Here is a 23,597-nt window from a genome sequence, read left to right on the forward strand (position 1 = left end):
GTCAGGAGTTCGAGACCAGCCTGACCAATCTGGTGAAACCCTGTCTCTATTAAAAATACAAAAATCAGCTGGGGGTGATGGCGTGTGCCTGTAATCCCAGCTACTTGGGATGCTGAGACAGGAGAATTGCTTGAACCCAGGAGGTGGAGGTTGCAGTGAGCCGAGATCGCACCATTGCACTCCAGCCTGAGTGACAGTGAGACTCCGTCTCAAAAAACAAAACAAAACAAAAGCTGGCCGTAGTCAAGTCAGTGATGATTTGGATTGAAATTAAAATGTGACTAAAGGAAAGAGAGAGTATGCAGTTTTGTCTATCTATGAAACCTTCCTCTGTTTTATGTGGGACACCTGGGCACCCACTCTTGGCTGGAACTTACATAAAACGCTACTGTGCACGCACATGTCACCTCAAGTCCCGTGGCTCTGAAAAGTCCAGTAGAAGTGACAGCCAGACATCCCAGTCCTCCCTGTAGGGTTTTCTCGGAACTGTTCCTTTAAGATCTCAGGCTGCTGGAAGGGAAGGCTGATAGCAGAAAAAGTGGGGACACTGGGAACCCCAAAGGGAAGACGTGCATGGCCTGAAACCGAGTTCTTGCGCTTTCTGGAGCCTGGTCTCCCTATGTGGAGGGTCTTGCTGGCATGGCTGGCATGGTTAATTCACCGATGGCCATGGAGTCCCAAGTTGGCCATATTATTGCGGTAGAAGGTACATTAACCCAGATGACCTTGCCGGGGGCCAGAATAGAGCCCGTGAGGAAGGAGAGCAAGGCAGGATCGGCCGGGAGGCGAGAGGGATGTTGTTGAGGAGCAAGGTCTTCCACAGGAACTGCAACTCGGAAAGTATTCACCAAGGGCTATGCCATGCGAAACCCTCTGAAAGGAACCACATTGCTACGCCTAACGGGCATTTCTTTTTTAATGTAATGGTTCAGAGCTATTGTCTGCCACGCCTCGCATGCACACGCACACACACGCAAGTTCCCTCAGTCAGCCGAGAATCCTGCCATCTCTTTTAGATAACAAAAGCTCTTAGGCCTTATGCTTTGGGTAGGATTTGTCTTCCATGGACAAGTATCCAGTTGGAAACAAGTTATATAGTCACTGCCTCTGTGGTATGGAGATACTCCGATTTAGTCCCTCTGCCTCTTGGAAAAAAACAATTGTAAACATCCTCTTCAGCAGCTTCTCAAGTCCCTGTGCAGTGGAGGAACATTACACATGAACTTCCTGGATTCAATGGATTCTTCTTTGCAAGAAAAAAACAAAACAAAAAAACAGAGAAAGAAGAAAATATCAATTTAGATTGTTAGGTCCAACGTTTCACTCAGTGAGTGAGCACAGGGGGTGACGGAGGATGGCTGGAATGTGAGGTTGAAGCTGCTGTTCTGGGTCTCAGCTCCTGCCCATGTACCGTGGAGTGAGCATCTCACACCATGATGATTCTGGCATTTAAGTGAACTCCTTCACACGGTGCTCAAGTGGAGAAAGGGTTGCCCATGTCTATCCCAGCTTTAGAAGAAAAACTGATGGTATGAGACTTGCCATTCCTCTCTGATGTAGAACCTTCCTAAGGGACATTCCACAGTAGTTTTGACCGTTGTCACTTTTTGCCTTTAACCCCCACATTCATCTTGATTCTATATTTAGTATTAAATTTTTTAGATTATTAAGATTTAAGGTTTTCAAACATCTACTGAAATGCAAGTGCCCCTAGAAACATTATACTTTTAGGCCGGGCTCAGTGGCTTATGCCTGTAATCCCAGTACTTCGGGAGGCCAAGGCGGGCAGATACCTGAGGTCAGGAGTTCGAGACCAGCCTGGCCAATCTGGTAAAATCCCATCTCAACTAAAAATACAAAAATTAGGTGGGCGTGGTGGCACGTGCCTATAATCCCAGCTACTCGGGAGGCTGAGGAAGGAGAATTGCTTGAACCCGAGAGGTGGAGGTTGCAGTGAGCCAAGATTGTGCCATTGCACTCCAGCCTGGGCGACAGAGCAACACTCTGTCTCAAAAAAAAAACAAAAAAAAAACAAAAAAAAAAACAGAGAAGAAAAGAAACATTATACCTTAACTTTTCCCACCTGGTGAGTGGTAACCTATGAGGATAATGCTGCCACATGGTCGTCGAGGGAAGAACTTGGGGAAGAGCCGAACAGGGATGAGGCGGGTGAGCCCCATGCGATTTATCGTCATTCATTCAGCTCAACAGGTCGGACAGGGTAAGGGATGTAACCAGGAGATGCCACAGGAAAGTCTGAGAGGTGTTAGCAAGTCCCAGAGGCCAGCGCCTGACTCCATTTCAGCCTCGTTCAGGGTGGCACGGAGACTCCTGCCGCTGCGTCACGTCTGTCATGTTCAGCACTCTTCCCAGACACACAGTCTTGACTAAAGATTGTCAGGATCTTGACACACACTTCATTAGTCTTGACTAAACGCGAATCTATACCTCATTTCAAAGAAATCTGAATTCTGTAGGTTCCAGGACCCGTTTATTGTTATACATAATCACGATCATTTATTGAGCTCCACTTAGCACTGCACATATATATCAGTATCATCTCAGTTGCCCTTTACTCTGATTGTTTTGTGGGGAAACTGAGATCAGAAAAGTTAAATAACTTAGGTGCCACCTGCAAGTATAGTGAGTGGGCAGCAGATACCACCCTTCCTCATTTCATTGTTCCAGGTGATATTTCGTCTCTGCCTTTGGCCTTTAGTCTGTGGTTGTTCCTAATCTTAGTTTTCATTGAAAGCTGTAGTTTGAAATGTGGGACAGACGAGAGATAGGAAAGGAAAATTTAGCGGTATGGAAATTTTGTTCCTTAGTGGTTAGTTCCAGCTTTATTTTGTTTATTTATATGTTTGTTTTTAAAGATGGGGAGCTTGCTGTGTTGTCCAGGCTGGTATCAAACTCCTGGTTTCAACTTCCCGCCTCAGCCTCCCAGAGTGCTGGGATTACAGGCATGAGCCAATATGCCTGGCCAGCTGTGTTTTAGATCTTTGGGAAATAAAGAGAATGCTTTTGGGCTTGGCGAAATAGAAACCTCTGGGTGGGGAGAATTGCACAGTAAAAGAAACAAAAGGGAAGTTTATATTAAACTATGAAAAGACACAGGGAGGTTCAATTTAACATATTTGCCTTATGTATGTGCTTCTTAAGAGAGTGCACAAAGGCACCTTTGCAGAGGAGAGAGGCTAGAAAATGCCTGTTAGAAGCAAGTCTACTGTTTGCACCCTCTTACTAGCACCAGCAATGGTCCCTGTCTAGTGATACCCATGACTTGTCATTGCATTGCATGTCACCTGCCTAAGAGAAGCTCCTGCCTGGGGCAGACACACTGTCAATTACCCCTACAATATGGACTGATACTAAAGCAAGGCTGCATATTCTTGCTTATTCCCAAATTGGATGGCTCAAGGTTCCAGAATGTTGTAGACATTCTGCATTATATCTTTATGAGAGTTAAGGAAATGGTAAAGAAGCAGAAAAAGTTGGGGATTTTTTTTTTTTTTTAAGTATTTACAGTGAGGCGCGGTGGCTCATGCCTGTAATTCCAGCACTTTGGGAGGCCGATGCGGGCGGATCACAAGGTCAGGAGTTCGAGGCCAGCCTGGCCAATATGGTGAAACCCTGTCTGTACTAAAAATACAAAAATTAGCCAGGCGCGGTGGCAGGTGCCTGTAGTCCCAGCTACTTGGGAGGCTGAGGCAGGAGAATCGCTTGAACCCGGGAGGTGGAGGTTGCAGTGAGCCGAGATTGTGCCACTGCACTCCAGCCTGGGGGACAGAGTGAGAAAAAGTATTTACAGTTTATGTGAGGGTCAGTACGTTGGTTCATTGGCTTCCTTCTTATCTAGTTCTCAGGGGCTGAGTTTGCTAATGTCATAGCACTTCTAGTAGCCTTCCCCTTTTCTCTGCCACTTCCCAGCTTCCCCAGGCAGAAAGCATCTGGTTGGCCCCTTGATTACCAGGCATCCATAAGTGACCATCATTTAGGCCAGTGCTTCTCAGAATGCCAATCACCTGGGCTCCACTAAAATGCAGGTTCTGAATAGCTCGGCCTGGGTTGACTGAGATTCTGCGGTTCCAACAAGCTCGCAGGTGATGCTGATGCTGCCAGCCCATGGACCCCACCTGGAGTAGTGAGGTTCCTTGGCACTTTAAGAACATCCCTCCTTTACTTCACATTTATTTCTACTGGAAACTAGCACAGACTTATGCAAGCTAAATTACGCATGTTTTCTCGGTAGGATGCTCTATGTCCTGTTCCTCTTACTAACAACTCTGGTCTGGACCATTGTTCTAGGATTGTCTCAAAGCTTGCCAGGAGCAGATTGAGGCGGTGCTCCTCAATAGCCTGCAGCAGTACCGTCAGGACCAACGTGATGGATCCAAGTCAGAGGATGAACTGGACCAAGCCAGCACCCCTACAGACGTGCGGGATATCGACCTGTGAGGATGCCAGTTGGGCCAAAAGAGAGAGACGCGTCCATAATCTGGTCTCTTCTTCTTTCTGGTTATGTTTTTGTTCTTTGTGTTTTAGGGTGAAACTTAAAAAAAAAATTCTGCCCCCACCTAGATCATATTTAAAGATCTTTTAGAAGTGAGAGAAAAAGGTCCTACGAAAACGGAATAATAAAAAGCATTTGGTGCCTATTTGAAGTACAGCATAAGGGAATCCCTTGTATATGCGAACAGTTATTGTTTGATTATGTAAAAGTAATAGTAAAATGCTTACAGGAAAACCTGCAGAGTAGTTAGAGAATATGTATGCCTGCAATATGGGAACAAATTAGAGGAGACTTTTTTTTTCATGTTATGAGCTAGCACATACACCCCCTTGTAGTATAATTTCAAGGAACTGTGTACGCCATTTATGGCATGATTAGATTGCAAAGCAATGAACTCAAGAAGGAATTGAAATAAGGAGGGACATGATGGGGAAGGAGTACAAAACAATCTCTCAACATGATTGAACCATTTGGGATGGAGAAGCACCTTTGCTCTCAGCCGCCTGTTACTAAGTCAGGAGTGTAGTTGGATCTCTACATTAATGTCCTCTTGCTGTCTACAGTAGCTGCTACCTAAAAAAAGATGTTTTATTTTGCCAGTTGGACACAGGTGATTGGCTCCTGGGTTTCATGTTCTGTGACATCCTGCTTCTTCTTCCAAATGCAGTTCATTGCAGACACCACCATACTGCTATCTAATGGGGAAATGTAGCTATGGGCCATAACCAAAACTCACATGAAACGGAGGCAGATGGAGACCAAGGGTGGGATCCAGAATGGAATCTTTTCTGTTATTGTATTTAAAAGGGTAATGGGGCCTTGGCATTTCTTCTTAGAAAAAAACTAATTTTTGGTGCTGATTGGCATGTCTGGTTCACAGTTTAGCATTGTTATAAACCATTCCATTCGAAAAGCACTTTGAAAAATTGTTCCCGAGCGATAGATGGGATGGTTTATGCAAGTCATGCTGAATACTCCTCCCCTCTTCTCTTTTGCCCCCTCCCTTCCTGCCCCCAGTCTGGGTTACTCTTCGCTTCTGGTATCTGGCGTTCTTTGGTACACAGTTCTGGTGTTCCTACCAGGACTCAAGAGACACCCCTTCCTGCTGACATTCCCATCACAACATTCCTCAGAAAAGCCTGTAAACTAAAATCTGTTACCATTCTGATGGCACAGAAGGATCTTAATTCCCATCTCTATACTTCTCCTTTGGACATGGAAAGAAAAGTTATTGCTGGTGCAAAGATAGATGGCTGAACATCAGGGTGTGGCATTTTGTTCCCTTTTTCGTTTTTTTTTTTTTTTTTTATTGTTGTTGTTAATTTTATTGCAAAGTTGTATTCAGCGTACTTGAATTTTTCTTCCTCTCCACTTCTTAGAGGCATTCAGTTAGCAAAGAGGTTGGAGCAACAACTTTTTTTTTTTTTTTTGCACAATTGTAATTGACAGGTAATGAAGCTATTTGTTAAAATATTTGCCTTTTTAAGTAAAAAAGAAAAATCAGAACAGGGCTATTTGAAGAATTATTTTATACACAGATTCTGCCTTGTTTCATAGTATGAGGGTTGAAGACGGAAAACAATCTAAGGGTCTCATTTTTTTCATTTTGTTTTGTTCAGTTTGGTTTTTTTTTTTTTTTTTTTGCGCTGCTAAGAAGCTAAAGTCATCCATCCTTATTCACATTGACAGTACCTAGCTGTAATGTTTCACAGAGTGTGCTGCTATTTTATAAACATTTTTATAATATATTATTTTACTGCTTAAATTCCAAGTCCTGAAGTAGATGGTTGAGATATGAGTTCTTCGTACTGGAAAAGCCCTTCCGTAGTTTGTTTTCTTCTGGTAGCATATTCATGGTTGTTGTTTTTTTTTTTTTTTTCTTTTTTGGTTTTTTGGTTTTTTTTTTTCCTCTGATCACATTCTTCAAAGACGGAGTATTCTTTACCTCAGGTTTACTGGACAAAATCAATAACTACAAAAGGCAATGATTCACGCTTTTGTTTTCATAATACCTCACAACCGTACAGTTTCTGCTTGGGAGCCCATTCGCATGAGGAATACAGAAGCAGTGTGAGCAGGGCTGCCTCCCTCACAGGTGGAAGGCAGGGCGGTCTCACTCCCAGGGACCTTTTTGGTCATGGAGGCCATCGGGCTCCCATGTAGACCCTGGTATCCCCATCATGATGGAAAAAATACATTGAACTAAGGGATCCTCCCTCCCCTTCAAGGCAGACGTTCAGTACAAACATTTATGCAGTAGACTCAGATGTCGTAATTTGCACTTAGGTACCAGGTATCAGGAAACAGACTAAAAAGAATTCCACCAGGCTGTTTGGAGATCCTCATCTTGCAGCTTTTTCAAAAGCGGGGCTTCATCTGCAAAGGGCCCTTTCATCTTGAAGTTTTTCCCCTCCGTCTTTCCCCTCCCCTGGCATGGACACCTTGTGTTTAGGATCATCTCTGCAGGTTTCCTAGGTCTGAATCTGCGAGTAGATGAACCTGCAGCAAGCAGCGTTTATGGTGCTTCCTTCTCCCTCCTCTGTCTCAAACTGCGCAGGCAAGCACTATGCAAGCCCAGGCCCTCTGCTAAGCGGTACTAAACGGTCGGGTTTTCAATCACACTGAATTGGCAGGATAAGAAAAATAGGTCAGATAAGTATGGGATGATAGTTGAAGGGAGGTGAAGAGGCTTCTTCTCTACAGAGGTGAAATTCCAGATGAGTCAGTCTCTTGGGAAGTGTGTTTAGAAGGGTTCAGGGCTTTGTGAGTTAGCATGACCCTAAAATTCTAGGGGATTTCTGGTGGGACGATGGGTGGTGAATTCTGAAGTTTTGGAGAGGAAAGTGGAGCAGCCAGCAAGTTAGCTAGCCAGAGTTTTCTCAAGAGCCAGCTTTGCTCAGCACACTCTCCTGGGCCCCAAGGAGTCCCACGGAATGGGGAAAGCGGGAACCCTGGAGTTCTTGGGAATCTTGGAGCCTAAAGAAAAACCGAGGTGCAAATTCATTTCACGGCGACTGACCCTTGAGCTTAAACAGAAGCAGCAAATGAAAGAACCGGACAAATAAGGAAGGGCGCAAGCCTACCCGACTCTATTTACAGTCTGTAACTTTCCACTCTTCCTGTAGTCCCGAGGCCCCTGGGTCCTTCTAGCTTTTCTCTTTCCCATCCTTGGGGCCTTGTGTGATGATGGGTGTGGGGCTGCCGGTGGGAAAGTCGGGGGTTGTTAGGCTTTTCTGCCTGCTCCTGCTTAAACACAAGAAGGAATCCTGGATTTTGCCCTCTCCTTAGCTCTTAGTCTCTTTGGTAGGAGTTTTGTTCCAGAGGAGCTCTCCCCCTTGGATTTGAACTTGCTCTTTTTATTGTTGTTGTTCTTTCTCTTCTTTTTCTTACCTCCCACTAAAGGGGTTCCAAATTATCCTGGTCTTTTTCTACCTTGTTGTGTTTCTATCTTGTCTTTACTTCCATCTGTTTGTTTTTTTCTCCATCAGTGGGGGCCGAGTTGTTCCCCCAGCCTGCCAAATTTTGATCCTTCCCCTCTTTTGGCCAAATCCTAGGGGGAAGAAATCCTAGTATGCCAAAAATATATGCTAAGCATAATTAAACTCCATGCGGGTCCATAACAGCCAAGAAGCCTGCAGGAGAAAGCCAAGGGCAGTTCCCTCTGCAGAACACCCCATGCGTGCTGAGAGGCGAGCTCCTTGAAGAAGGGGCTGTTCTTCCAGGAGGCCTTATTTTGAACTGCCTCAGGACCCCACTGGAGAGCACAGCATGCCTTACTACTGGGTCATCCTTGGTCTATGTGCTCTGTACTGGAGGCTCTGTTCTGCCTCTTAGCAGCCAGGTCAGGGGCACACATGGCTTAAGTGACAAAGCCAGAGGAGAAGACAACCCTGACAGCATCACACTGCATCCCATTGCTAGCAGGATTGGCAACTCTTCAGACGGAGCTGCGCTCTCCTGCAGTCTGGCACCTCTAGGGCCTCTCCAGACTGTGCCCTGGGAGCTCTGGGACTGAAAGGTTAAGAACATAAGGCAGGATCAGATGACTCTCTCCAAGAGGGCAGGGGAATTTTCTCTCCATGGGCCACAGGGGACAGGGCTGGGAGAAGAAATAGACTTGCACCTTATGTCATGTAAATAATTGATTTTCTAGTTCAAGAAGATAATATTGGTAGTGTGGGAATTGGAGGTAGGAAGGGGAGGAAGTCTGAGTAAGCCAGTTGGCTTCTAAGCCAAAAGGATTCCTCTTTGTTTATCTCTGAGACAGTCCAACCTTGAGAATAGCTTTAAAAGGGAAATTAATGCTGAGATGATAAAGTCCCCTTAAGCCAACACACCCTCTGTAGCTATAGAATGAGTGCAGGTTTCTATTGGTGTGGACTCAGAGCAATTTACAAGAGCTGTTCATGCAGCCATCCATTTGTGCAAAATAGGGTAAGAAGATTCAAGAGGATATTTATTACTTCCTCATACCACATGGCTTTTGATGATTCTGGATTCTAAACAACCCAGAATGGTCATTTCAGGCACAACGATACTACATTCGTGTGTGTCTGCTTTTAAACTTGGCTGGGCTATCAGACCCTATTCTCGGCTCAGGTTTTGAGAAGCCATCAGCAAATATGTACGTGCATGCTGTAGCTGCAGCCTGCATCCCTTCGCCTGCAGCCTACTTTGGGGAAATAAAGTGCCTTACTGACTGTAGCCATTACAGTATCCAATGTCTTTTGACAGGTGCCTGTCCTTGAAAAACAAAGTTTCTGTTTTTATTTTTAATTGGTTTAGTTCTTAACTGCTGGCCAACTCTTACATCCCCAGCAAATCATCGGGCCATTGGATTTTTTCCATTATGTTCATTACCCTTATATCATGTACCTCAGATCTCTCTCTCTCTCCTCTCTCTCAGTTACATAGTTTCTTGTCTTGGACTTTTTGTTTTCTTTTTCTTTTTTTTTTTTTTGCTTTAAAACAAGTGTGACGCCATATCAAGTCCATGTTATTCTCTCACAGTGTACTCTATAAGAGGTGTGGGTGTCTGTTTGGTCAGGATGTTAGAAAGTGCTGATAAGTAGCATGGTCAGTGTATGCGAAAAGGTTTTTAGGAAGTATGGCAAAAATGTTGTATTGGCTATGATGGTGACATGGTATAGTCAGCTGCCTTTTAAGAGGTCTTATCTGTTCAGTGTTAAGTGATTTAAAAAAATAATAACCTGTTTTCTGACTAGTTTAAAGATGGATTTGAAAATGGTTTTGAATGCAATTAGGTTATGCTATTTGGACAATAAACTCACCTTGACCTAAATTATCTGGCCGTTTTTGACTTACTTATAAACCAGCAGTCCTCAGAATGGAATACACTTGTCTCGTGTCAGAACTGTTTCATGCTGCTGCAACATTTGGCAGTGGCATAAAAGACACATTCTAACCTGGAATGGAATCTACATGTGCCTCTGTGTTATGGCGGTACAAGTCATTGTTGATATTGCTAAGGGATGAGGGGTGCCCATGCAGCCAGCTTATAAGCTAGAAGCCTCAGTCCACCTTCAGAAGGTGGGTACATCACAGACACTATGACTGGTCCTCAGAGGATCGTCCCTGATTGTTGCCAGCTACTCATTCTGGGCTGTGAGGAAGCATCTCCTGGCATGAGAGGTACCAGAAGCCTGCGGTGCCATCTCCAGAGTCTAGGGAGTCTCTGGGAACCCTGCCCCTGCAGCTTTCCTGGCTCCTGCCTGCTGTTCTTCGTGGCTCCCACCTGATTTCTGATCCTTCCTGCACCCCTCTTCTGAGACACAGGCCACAACTACCCTTGCTGGAGTCTGGAGAAGCAGAGCCTGGGAATGGGATGTGACAGTCTCCGTACTGCTGAAATGAATTGCCAGGCCCTAGGCCCAGCTGCTCTTGGACCTTAGCTCAGACCAGCTTCTTTCCCAAGAGTGATAGGTGTGCAGAAGACAAGGGCCTAATGAACACTTTTTTTGTGTTTTGTTTTGAAACAGGGTCTTGCTGTGTCCCCCAGGCTGGAGTGCAGTGGCACAATCCCAGCTTGCTGCAGCCTCAAACTCCTGGGCTCAAGCAATCCTCCTGCCTCAGCCTCCCAAGTAACTGGGATTACAGGCACCCACCACCACGCCCAGTTAATTTTTTTATTTTTTGTACAGATTTTTTTGTATAGCTTTGTTGCACAAGCTATAATAGACATTTTGATGTTACTGCAAAATTCATTTTTTCCAAAGTTCCTTTTCTGGAAGTCATCGAAGGCTGTTTTCCATTTTAATTCTGACCTGAGTTGTAAACAAGATTTAGAACTGGCCGTTGGGGAAGTCCAGATTAAGATATTCCAGGCTGATCTCAAGTAACTTCACTTAATAGGACTTTTAGGCTTACAAGGACCCTAGAAATTCCCCTTTGTTCCCATTCCCCTTGACATCCGCCATTCTTAGCGACAAATGGGGGTAACTTTTTTCTTGGGTTTCTGCCTAGTGAAGTCTGCTGGCCTCTTGGGAGTTTCAAGGGCCTCTGGTTGCCATTCTTAACCATCCTTGGAATTCTCTTTGGCATGACATAATGTCCAACTGGGTTCCTCTCCCTCCCTTTCCCCATCTTTTTGCTCTGTAGGATCAATGCTATATCTGTTTATAGCATGACAACTCCACTCCCTCTCTCAAATGCCACCCAGCAACACTGCTGGGCTTCCCCCATTCTGAACAATGGATGTTTTAAGGGCGGGAAGAGCAGATGAAGCCCACAGCCGAGCAGTGAGAAATCTGACTGTCCCATCTACGCTCTTTCAGACCCAGATCATCTTATAACTGGAAAATCTCAAACTTGGAAGTGCCTTTCCTGAAAGTGGCCATTAAAAATGCAATGAAGACCTGGAAATCCCCGATCTTTTGTGCGTGTTCAAGGGAGTGCTTTTGTATCTCTAATGACTTTCTGAGATCTGGAGCTTTTATTTAATATGCAGAGGTATCCCCAAAATTCACCTTCCCAGTTGGCTTAGCAGTAATACTGTCAAAATACTGACACGAAGCAAGTACTCAAAAGCTGAATATTACACCAGATTACTTCCCTGCTCTCCTGGCAATTACAGCAACAGCAAAAATGCTGTGGACAGATTAGGGAGATTCAGAGTATCAAGGTAAGCCTAGTACTCACAGCCGATGTGTATGTGGGGCCTGTACTGAGCCTTTAAGGAAAAGCACAGAAAAAAACAGGACACACAGGCTTATGAAATTGCAGAGAGAAACAACAGCAAATGCAAATGAATCTGGGGGAAAATCGATGCTAAGGTGTGGGAGGGGCCCTTGCAGAGGAACAGGTTTCCTCAAGCAAGTGAGTTTTAGGAAAACACTTTTGTTAGGAAGATCATGTGGGTCAGCATAGTTTGGAAATGGAAACAGAGTGTGACCTTTTCCAAAAATAAAAGGGATGGGAAGTAATTTTTTTTTTAAATGAAGGGAAAATATTCCACACAATTTAATAGATTTTAAACAATATAAACACAGATGTTAGGCTTGTGAAACAGGATAAGCACAGCCACAAACATTGATTTGGGATTACCACCCACCTAATTTCTCATGAGGCTTAAAGAAAGAAGGCTGGAAGCTTCAATATGACTGGTGGCTTTCCTTGTCTTTGGGCTCTGGGGGCCTCCCCGTGCTGGAGGGGCGGATTCCATCCGCTCGGACCACAGGCTCAGTCAAACAGAACTGGGCGGCCTGAGAAAGCAAGACCAGCTCCCCTGCCTCTGTCTCATTGTCCCCCTGAAGCTTTGAGTTTATGCTTCAAGTTTGAGTTTACTCATTATTATGGTTTCTTTCATGCTGATTCGCTCGGAGGACCCTGGCCCTTCTGCTGCGCTCACCGCCACCGCTCTGGTGAATGACTGTCCGCATGGTTTCAACATACAGTTCTTCCAGCGAAGTCCACTAGGTGGTACTAATGCCACAGACAGGATCACTCACAAAGAAACCCAGAGCCAGCCAGGTGTAGGTTGCCTCTGCCCTGCAGGGAAAGGAACACCTCCCTCCAGCAGACAGCACTGGAGCAGCACCCCCGCCTCCGCCATCTCCCCAGGGCAGCCTGGGGAAGGAACGTCAGGCCTTTCCCGTCCGCACCCGGCGCAGTTCCCTCACCTGCTTCTCTCACTACCACCACATCGTGACTCCATCTGGGGTGGCTGGTGCTGGTTCATCACCTTTCCTGACTCTTCAGTGACTAATCCAGAGATGGCACACTGGCAGCTTACAGACCAAATCCAGCCTGCAGACATAATTAGCTTGACTCCCACAGTGATTGAAATTGTCTTGGATTTACTTGCCAATACAAGATGAGAGCTTTCACATAAAAGTCAGGATTGTAACGACTCTTGGGAAATTTAAGTCCTGGCAACCACAGGCCTGCGAGGCCGCGAGGGCTGCAGCTGAGTGTGACTGGCCCCTTTCTCTACCCCCTGCCCACCCCACAACCCACTGAACCCGCTGCTCTCTTTTACAGCGCCTGCCAGTCCGCTTAGGGCTTACAGCTCTGCAGCCTGATCTGTGTCTGTTTTACCTCCCTGGCCAGGAAGAAGGACCCAGTAAGTCCCAAGTGGGGTCATCCTCCTCCAACCCTCTCCACCACAAACAGGCCTGGAATACTTCTTTCAGTTTGTGGACCATAACCTCTCCTCAGAGGAAGAAAGACCGTACTGCCTCATTAAGCATTAAGATCTCTTTATGTCTTTATGAGTTTTTAGTTATCAGATTACCCCGGGGCTGGGCCAGATTTTTGAAATTCCTTTGAGATCCCAACATTCAGCCCCACGCCCAGGTCTGCAGGTAGGCCCAAATAAGGTAGGGTGGTAAAGATCTGCTTTTTGTGTTTTGGTTTTCATTTCTTTTGTTTCTGGAGATAGGGTCTTCCTTTGTCTCTGAGGCTAGGGGGCAGTGGCGTGATCACAACTCACTGCAGCCTCAACTTCCCAGGCTCAAGTGATCCTCCCACCTCAGCCTCCCAAGTAGCTGGGACAACAGGCATGCACCACTACATCTAGACTGTTTAAAAAAAAGTGTTATAGAAACAGGGTCTCACTATGTTGCCCTGGCTGCTCTCAAACTTTGGGCCTCAAAAGATCCTTCCCACCTCAGCCTCCCAAAGTGCTGGGTTACAGGTGTGAGCCACTGTGTCCGGACAGCTTTTCCTGCTTTTGTTTGTCTGGAGAGTCATTTTTAGTGCTCCTGGCACCATGGAGATTCCATGAGAAGACAAACCTTTGAGATTTCTATATTTGTTGAAAAAGTGCAAATCTCTGTGGCTATGTTTCGGTCAACCCATTCACTGAAAATCGCTACTCTTCATCATCCCCTTCCCACACAGGGCTCCTGGGCACTGCTCGTTTATTCAACAAATGAGGGCTGGGTACGTGCCTGGTGCTCCGTATGGGACCCCTCATTCAACAAATGTGTCTCAGTACTTGCTTTTCCAGGGATGAGATCTCTGCTCTCCTTGATCTCAAAGGCTAAAGACAGAGACAGACAAAAAGACAACTGCTACTTGGTGGTTGGCCCAGAATACAAGTGCTCTATGCTCTGCTCTGGAATGCCCCCACTCTATGCTCTGCTCTGGAATGCCCCCCCGGTCACCCACTCGCTGTGTAACCTTGGGCTCATTGCTGAGCCACCCAGTAACTCACAGTAAACTCAGTGACTTAGTTTTTTCATCTGTGAAATGGGGTTTTGTAGTTTTGAAAGAGCTTTCCACAAGCCTCTCCTATAATCCTTTTATAACTCTCTGGTGAATTTGGTACCTTGTTTTGTAGCTAAGTGAATGGAGGGTCACATGGCTCACTTGGCTTATCACAAAGAGTTAGGCTAGGACTGGATCCCAGATGTGTCTGAATTCAAATATCATGCATCTTCTGCTACATTGGGCTACTTTATTGATCCATATGTTGCTTACTGAGCATTGAGCTGAAAGAGTGAGACTTTTAGCCCAGTGTGGGTTGGAAGGTTGCGGGGGAGGGGGGGTTGGATGATGACATCACTTAGTGAAATCATCAGGGGATAGTTTTTTAATGAAGACAAAGTCAATGAAGAAAGTAAAGGGCCTTGTAATCTAAGGAGGAGTTTGTCAGTGAATGTACACCAAGGAAGTAGCCTTTTCTTTCCAGCGTCTTTGCCTTGCCCCTTGGCTGTTCTTCATGCTCATTCCATTCAGGTTATAAATGCGTTGCTCATAAACTCCTGGGAAGGAGCCATGGGTTCTGCTTTCCTCCCAAATCCCCAAACCTATGTCAATTAAAACAAGAATCACGGTCAGGCGCGGTGGCTCATACCTGTAATCCCAGCACTCTGGGAGGCCGAGGTGGGCGGATCATGAGGTCAGGAGAACAAGACCATCCTGGCTAACATGGTGAAACCCCATCTCTACTAAAAATACAAAAAATTAGCTGGGCGTGGTGGCATGTGCCTGTAGTCCCAGCTCCTCGGGAGGCCGAAGCAGGAGGATCACCCGAACCCAGGAGGCGGAGGTTGCATTGAGCCAAGATTGCGCCACTGCCCTCCAGCCCGGGTGACACAGCGAGATTCCATCTAAAAACAAAAACAAAAACAAACAAACAAGCAAACAAAACCACATATCTAGTTTGTCCCTATTCTTCAGGGACCCACAAATATCTGTGTTATTATTATTTCTCCCCCAACGCTCCCTCCTTCCCCCACCAAGCCCAGAGAATCTCAGTCCAGAGGCAGGGAAGCCTTGCTTTTATCATCAGTCTCCCAAGCCTTTGCTATTTAAAGATTCCTTTTGTTATCCTATAGGAAGAGATATTCTTTTTCTTGGTTCTTCATGGCCACCTTCCTTGCCCCGAAAAAAGGGACACAGGAGGAAGGGCCCAAAAACGTAGAGGAAAAATACCGTAGGAAAAAATGCTGATTAATATTTCCCAAAATATTATTTTACCATGGATGCAATGGCCTGAGGCCCTGCAAGGGTGAATGCCACACTGAGGGTCACCCAGCAATGTGCAAATGAACAATGAAGGACAACTGCTGGCCTCTGCAGGCTTCCATTCATTGCTCAGCTCTGTGAGCCTCTGGACATCTTGGTGAATACTCTCGGAAAATCTTGACGCACCACAGGTTTTAAAAGCAGTCACTCACTTATGTTTTTCGTATGTCACTGTAAACTCATAATGAAGGGACTATGGAAGATTTGCTTCCATATGGCACTGCCTAGGTATGAGGGCCAGGACACCTAGGATTTTAGGGCCTAGCGGTCTTCTCTTTTCCTTAGCATTCTGTCAGGGCTCTGGCAAGAACAAGAGGATTGGCCTTTGTAGCCAATGTCCCCCCCAGTGCTTGCTACTTGCCTGGAATATTATGGACTGTATCATACATTTCTGTATTACATACAATCATTGTGACAGAGTCAGGATGCTGTGGTGGAAAAAGGCTTAGGTAATAAGATGATCTGACTTTGAATCCCAGGGCTGCCACTTAGCTGTACAAGCTCTGAGTCTCTGCTATTCTTTTATAAAATCTCTCTGGATTATTAGAAGGATTAAATGAGGTAGTCTATGTAAAGTGCCTAATACATAGAAAGCTTTAACAAGAATCAGCTAGTCTGAACATATGCAAACACACCAAGGACTGTGTTCATTGCTTTTGAAGGCATTGTAGATGCAATGTTATTTTCCCAAAAAGTCAGGGGTGGAGGTGGATATGGGTTTTCTGTGGATCCTGATGAGACTACTATCAAGAGCACAGCAGTGAAACAAAAGCATTTACAACTCTCATAATATCCCCTTGGTGCTGCCGCCCTTCTTCCAAACAGCAATGAACTTGGGCTTGGGGAGCGTTCTCTTCCCCACTAAGCAACAGGCTAACAGGCAAGGCATGAAAAGGGATTAGAGGATGCATGTATTCAAATAAAGGGGAGTTCCCCAGAAGCACGGCAGGCTGAGAAGGCATCTTTCGACTGTCCATCAGTAGGAAAGCTGTTTGACTGGCAGATATAATTTTTTTGGAACCAGCAATAATGGGGAGCTATTGGTGACAGATGTCAGATGTTGGCAGAGCAGCTGCCAAAACAAGTCTCCCTCCACCTTCAGACATCAAGCTGATGGGGACTGGGAGTCCCTTCACACTTGGGTCATTGGTCACATTATTATTTCTCAGTCGCTGGACAAAGCAGATGGTTTACCATGTATTTGTGATTTTCTGTTGGCCTAGAAATTCTGTTCTTCCATCAGGGTACAGCATGTAATCAATTATGACAGTGGGTGGTGCAAGAAAATCCCTGCCAGTAAAAGCCCAAGACTTTCTCTTTTATTAAGTCTGCATAAACCACTACAATTTCCAACTTCAAAGCAATAGAAGAAAAAAGCAAAGTAGTGGTGTTATAAATAACTTGGGCAATCACAAAAACCACAGTTCTCAGTTGGTCCCAAACACTCTCAGTCTGTACTATCTGATGTCAGTTTTGTCTGTCTATTTTTATTCTGAAACTTAAAATCCTCTTGTCTCTATTCTAGTAAGTCTTAATAATATACATATATTTTTAGACAGAGTCTTGCTCTGTCACCCAGTCTGGAGTGCAGTGGCACGATCTTGGCTCACTGTAACCTCCACCTTCCAGGTTCAAACAATTCTCCTGCCTCGGCCTCCGAAGTAGCTGGGACTATCATGCACAGCTAATTTTGTATTTTTAGTAGAGACAGGGGTTCGCCATGTTGGCCAGGTTGGTCTTAAACTCCTGACCTCAAGTGATCTGCCCGCCTTGGCCTCCCAAAGTGTGCCGGGATTACAGGCGTGAGCCACTGCGCCCTGCCTCTATTCTGGTAAGTCTTAAAGAGCTTTATCTTAGAATCATAAAGTGACCTAATTAAAAATAAACAGAACAAATACCAGGAACATACTACCCCTCAACTAAGGTTTTTAAAAAAAAAAAAAAATTCTCAGCTGTATTCTATTACATAGTAAAATAGTAAGTTGCCTTGCTTTAGTATGTATGAGTAGCCACATAGAACAGTTTATATGTTCTCCGTCACCCACCCTCTGGATAATTTTCTTTGTGAAAGACACCTTGCTTATTTGTATGCATGTGTCTCAGGAAATAAATTCTGTAGTAATAGAGCAGAACAAGCATTTTTAACATGATAACTACCAACTAGAGAAACTCTTGACATAAATTACACGTTTTTTCTTGTCTTTTAAAAATATGTATGTATTTTTTCTTAAAAATCAGGCTCATAAATGAATGGCTTTCTGCTCTTTTTTCATTTAATCTCCTATCAGGGGAATGTTATCATACCATTAAATATTCTGTAAGAACATGATTTCTAGGGCTGGACACGGTGGCTCACATCTGTAATCCCAGCATTTTGGGAGGCCCAGGCAGGAGGATCACCTTAGGTCAGGAGTTTGAGACCAGCCTGGCCAACATGGTGAAACCCGATCTCTACTAAAAATACAAAAATCAGCTGGGCGTGGTGGCACATGCCTGTAATCCCAGCTATGTGAGAGCTGAGGCAGGAGAATTGCTTGAACCCTGGAGGTGGAGGTTGCAGTAAGCTGAGATGGCGCCACTGCACCCCAGCCTGGGTGACAGAGCAAGACTCTGTCTCAAAAAAAAAAAAAAAAAAAAAAGAAACAAACAAACAAACAAAAAACCCCATAGATTCTAATGAATTGTTTGGGCTCCTACAATATAACTAGTACTACTTGAGGCGCTGAAGACACAGAAGGGAACAAGCCAGTCCCCACGGTCAAGGAATACATATCCTGCTGAAGAAAGACAAGCAATGAACCTACAAAAATGTTCATAAATGATATAATTTCAGAATAAAATTGGATGATGGATAGTGACTGGGCAGCCTACTTTGCTTGAGGGAAGACCTCTTGAGAGTGGGACTTCTGAGTTGATACCTGAAGGCTGAGAAGGAGGCAGCCATGCAAATATCTTGGGAAAGAGCTCTGTGAGCAGAAGGAACAGAGAATGCAAAGATCCGGAGGTAGGAATGAGCGTGACGTGGTCTACGAACAGAGAGAAGCCCTGACGGCTGGAGCTGGATGAGGAGGGGCAGTGAAGAGAGAATTGTAACTGGAGGGCCAAGAGGGGCCATGCCACATAGGCCTTGCAGGAGTTGGGACTTCATTCTAACTGCAATGAGAATTCAATAGAGAATTTTCCAGCAAGGGAGTGACACAATAGGGACATCTCTTCAATGGCTGAGTACCAGAGTAGAGGCAGCAGAGCTATGCCAACAGGCTATCATAGTAATCCAGACGAGAGGTGATGAAGGCTCAGCCTGGGACACAGTGAGACTCCAGAAGTGGTGGATTCAGGACATAATTTGGTGATAGACCCCATAAACTTTTTTTTAAAGGCTTTGGATAGATAGCTTTTATCATTTATTTATTATTGAAGATATGTACGACACAATAAATAAGCTTGCTTCAGACGTATATATAGAACTCTGTATCCAATAAAGTGAATCCACATTCTTCACAAGGACACACGAAACATTTCTGTGAAATGCCTGTGGACTAGTCCACAAAGCAAGTCTCTGTAAATTTCAAAAATGTATACCCTTGAAAATCTTTGAAGTCCTGGAGATTTAAGTCTGCAACTATCTTAGTCTTACTACCAAGAATAGCCCCTAAGGGAAAAAAAAAAACCTTTCAATAAAAAAAAGATAAACAAGAATATAAATTTCACAGACTCCAGCTAACCAGCTTTTGGTCACAATGTAATTAATTTCATTCTTAATGCATTGCTGAAAATATTTAAATGCCTGGGGAACTGGCTCCAACCCACAATCTCCTCCCCTACCCTACATTCCAAATAGATCAGGCATTTTACACTTGGCTTATCTTCAGTGAAGACAGTAATTAATCTTTATTTGAAAACAAGATTTGGGAGGCAGAGGCAGGCAGATGACCTGAGGTCAGGCGTTTGAGACCAGCCTGGCCAACACGGTGAAACCCCATTTCTACTAAAAATATAGAAAAATTAGCTGGGCGTGGTGGTGTGCACCTGTAATCCCGGCTACTCAGGAGGCTGGGGCAGAAGAATCGCTTGAACCTGGGAGGTGGAGTTTGCAGTGAGCTGAGATCACGCCACTGCACTCCAGCCTGGGTGACGGAGCAAGACTCTGTCTTAAAAAAAAAAAAAAAAAAAAAGCAAGAAAACGAGTAAAATCCAGCACTCACTGCATTATTGAGCCTACAGAAATCTATGATGAATTTGACGGGGAATATTAGGATAGGTAAAGAATCAAGGGCTTCATGAGCAGTCAAGTGGAGGGTGTTACCATTTACTGAGATGAGAAAGACTTGAAGACCAGCTGTTTTTAGGGGTGAAAATGGAAGGTTCTGTGTGGACAAAGTTAGCCTGAGATGTCAACTATAGACCCAAGCGTAGATGTTGAGTAGGCAACTATAACAGATAAACGAATGAGGAGCTCAAGGGAAAGGCCAGGCTGGGGATATAACTAAGATCTATACACTGGATTAGATCATCTAGCTGACTGCACAGTTGAGTAGAGAAGACAGCCAAGGGCAGAATCCTCAATACTCCAACATGCACAGGGTTTATGGGATTGTCTACCCCCCAACAATTCATGTGTACCTCACGTTTCCCATCACCTCTGCAATTTGGTAGGGCCACGTTGAGTGGCTCTGGACAATGAATGAAGGAAGCATCTAAGGACTGGTTCAAGACCCTCAACTATTCTCATCTCCTGCCTCAAAAATCGTGAATTCTTGTGTTTCTGAAGTTAACATGTCTGTCAACCCTAGGTCCTGAATGAGTATGTGGCTTTAAGACCCTTTCTGATCCACATCAGACATATAGCATGAAAGAAAAACAAACACTTGTGTGTGAAGCCATGGAAATTCCAGAGTTAATTTGTTACCTTGGCATAACGTGGCCTAATCCAGAATGCCATCATATGATGCGCTTCAACAAAGCACCATTTTTCATTTTTTTAAAAAGGCGTATGTGATTTGAGAGGCTGTCAACAAAATATATTGGTGGATGGCTGGGTGTGATGGTTCATGCTTGTAATCCCAGCACTTTGGGAGGCTGAGGCAAGAGATCACTTGAGGTTAGGAGTTCGAGAACAGCCTTATCAACATGGTGAAACCCTATCTCTACTAAAAATACAAAAATTAGCCAGACATGGTGGTGCGGGCCTGTAGTCCCAGTTACTCGGGAGGCCGAGGCAGGGGAATTGCTATTCAGGGAGGCTGAGGCAGGGGAATTGCTTGAACCCGGGAAGCGGGAGGCAGGAGGATCACTTAGGCCTGGGAGGCAGAGGTTGTAGTGAGCCGAGAGCACACCACTGCACTCCAGCCTGGGGCAATGGGAGTGAAACCCTGTCTCAAAAAAAAAAAAAAAAGAACATTTATATACACATATTTATATATTTATATATATATTTATATATGTATACACACATACACACAAATACATGTATATACATATATACATATATGTACACACATCCTGCTTATAAAATGAACAAGGAGTTCACGTAAACTAATTCAGATAGAACCTAGAAATATATATATATGGGTATTTCTGGCTTCTATCTGAATATATATGGATACACACACACACACACACACACATATACACATACATACATATATGGGTGTTTCTAGCTTCTATCTGAAATACAGTTTAAGTGAACTCTCTGTTCATTTTATAAGTGGAAGGGCAATCCCTGAACCACTGAGTGAATAATGCAGGACAATGTCCACTATTTTGAAGACACCTCATTTTTCAACCTGGTTTTTGCCCCTGATTAGTTTTTCGTTGTTTTTGTTTTTGTTTTTTTTTTTGTAGACGTAGTCTCGCTCTGTCACCAGGCTGAAGTGCAGTGGCACGATCTCGGCTCACTGCAACCTCTGCCTCCCGGGTTCAAGCGATTCTTCTGCTTCAGCCTCCTGAGTAGCTGGGACTACAGGTGCACACCACCACTCCCAGCTAATTTTTGTATTTTTGGTAGAGACGAGGTTTGCCCACATTGGCCAGGATGGTCTTGATCTCTTGACCTAGTGATCTGCCTGCCTCAGCCTCCCAAACTGCTGGGATTACAGGCGTGAGCCACCGTGCCTGGCCCGATTCTTAAAATTTATGAAGAATTGTTTTTTATTCCTTAGATAATTAAAAGAAATAACATTGGTGGATGCTTTGCAACTTTCTAAATTTTTCCTAAAACAATAATCCTCTCCAATATGTCAGCTTTTTTTTATATGTATGCTTCATTAGACAAACTGATCATAACAGGTATTCTTCATTCATTTGACAGATTTTAATGGAATCTCCACTGTGTTCCAAACATCTTCTTAGGAACCAAGGAAGTAATGAAATAGAGCCAGTAGTTACCCTCATGATTTATAGTTTTGAAATGTGGAGTATACTTATCTGGTCTCAAACTCAGTTCTGAGATCTTGAGAGATGGGAAATTAGTTTCTGTTTGTTTGTTTTTGGAGATGAAGTCTCACTCTGTCGCCCAGGCTGGAGTGCAGTGGCATGATCTTGGCTCTGCAACCTCTGCCTCCCGGGTTCAAGCAATTCCCCTGCCTCAGCCTCCCGAATAGCTGGGATTACAGGCACCTGCCACCACGCCCGGCTACTTTTTGTGTTTTAGTGGAGGAGGGGTTTCACCATGTTGGCCAGGCTGGTCTCCAAATCCTGAGTTCAAGTGATCCGCCCGCCTCGGCCTCCCAAAGTGCTGGGATTACAGGCATGAGCCACTGTGCCTGGCCCAAGAAATGGGAAATTAGTTAACCTGTATGTGCCTTAATTCTTCATCTGTGAAATGGAAATAACTCCTACCTTGCAGAGATACTGTGTGTATTAAATAAGACAAAATGGGAAGCTGTTTTTATTTAGGCGTTAGAAATGCACTTGGACCACCTTAAAGTGAAAGAGGTTTTACTATACAAACCGGAACCTTCAAGGTATCTGGGACTATGGCAGTTTGAGCGACTAGTGACTGGGTACTCCTTGCATTACTCACTTGTGTCTGTGTCTCTCTGTGTGTCTCTTTGCTTCTTCCATTGACTTTGCTTCTTCGTACCCTCTCCTCTGTTCTCTCACTTGTATTATTTATGGCTTGTTTCTTCACAGCTTCAATCACCATGCCCCTTCATAGCCCTAACTATCCTATGATTTCTTTCTGTGCTTTCTTTCTGCTTCACCCCTCACAGATAACTACTTAATTTCATTTTTTCAGCTCAAACTTCCAGGAGAATCTGCTGGGATGATTCATTCATTTGGGCATTCAGAACACGAACACACACACACACACACACACACACACACACACACACACACACACACGATATCTGGGCCCCACTGTTAGGGCCCTCTGAATTATCCCTCCACTCTCATCCTGAAAATGCCTCCTGTTGACCTGCAAGCTGTTAGAGATGCTGAATTTGGTCCCCACTCCAATCCACATTTTAACACTATGCCCAACTGCTTTGTGTGCACGTCCAAGTTTGTGAAGCATTGCTTTAAACTGCTAGCTCTCAGAACAGCCACTTGTATGTGGGAAACAGCTGGGGATTAAAAACATACAGATACTGCTGCCTGAGTCTTTCCCCCAGAAGTTCAAATTTGATTTTTCTGGGGTGTAGCCTGGCAAAGGTCTCCAGACGATTCTAATGTAAAGATAGGTTTGAGGACCTCTAAACTAGTTCTGTGTCACCGCTGACCAGTTATGTGAGCCTAGACAAATTGCTGTCTCTCTCTAGGCCATATTTCTTTTTTTTTTTTTTTTTTTTTTGAGATGGGGTCTTGCTCTGTCGCCCAGGCTGGAGTGCAGTGTTGGAATCTCGGCTCACTGCAACCTCTGCCACCCGGGTTCAAGCGATTCTCCTGCCTCAGCCTCCCGAGTAGCTGCGACTACAGGCACGTGCCACCATGCCCGGCTAATTTTTTGTATTTTTAGTAGAGATGGGGTTTCACCGTGTTAGCCAGGATGGTCTCTATCTCCTGACCTCATGATCTACCTGCCTTGGCCTCCCAAAGTGCTGGGATTACAGGCGTGAGCCACCATGCCTGGCCATATTTCTCATCTCTA

The 23,597-nt window shown here is 44.7% G+C and overlaps 1 protein-coding gene across 1 annotated transcript in view; it reads left to right on the forward strand.

Moving 5' to 3' along the window:
* The window catches only part of CCND2 (cyclin D2), a 31,763-nt gene extending 21,948 nt beyond the window's left edge, over positions 1–9,815 (forward strand). Inside the window, exon 5 of the mRNA XM_004052524.5 lies at positions 4,309–9,815. Within this exon, the coding sequence (XP_004052572.2) occupies positions 4,309–4,458 (150 nt within the window). The 3' untranslated portion in view covers positions 4,459–9,815. The remainder of the gene's footprint in view (positions 1–4,308) is intronic.
* Positions 9,816–23,597: the final 13,782 nt, after the last annotated feature.

This window comes from Gorilla gorilla, chromosome 10 (genome assembly GCF_029281585.2).
Source record: "Gorilla gorilla gorilla isolate KB3781 chromosome 10, NHGRI_mGorGor1-v2.1_pri, whole genome shotgun sequence".
Taxonomy (NCBI): domain Eukaryota; kingdom Metazoa; phylum Chordata; class Mammalia; order Primates; family Hominidae; genus Gorilla; species Gorilla gorilla.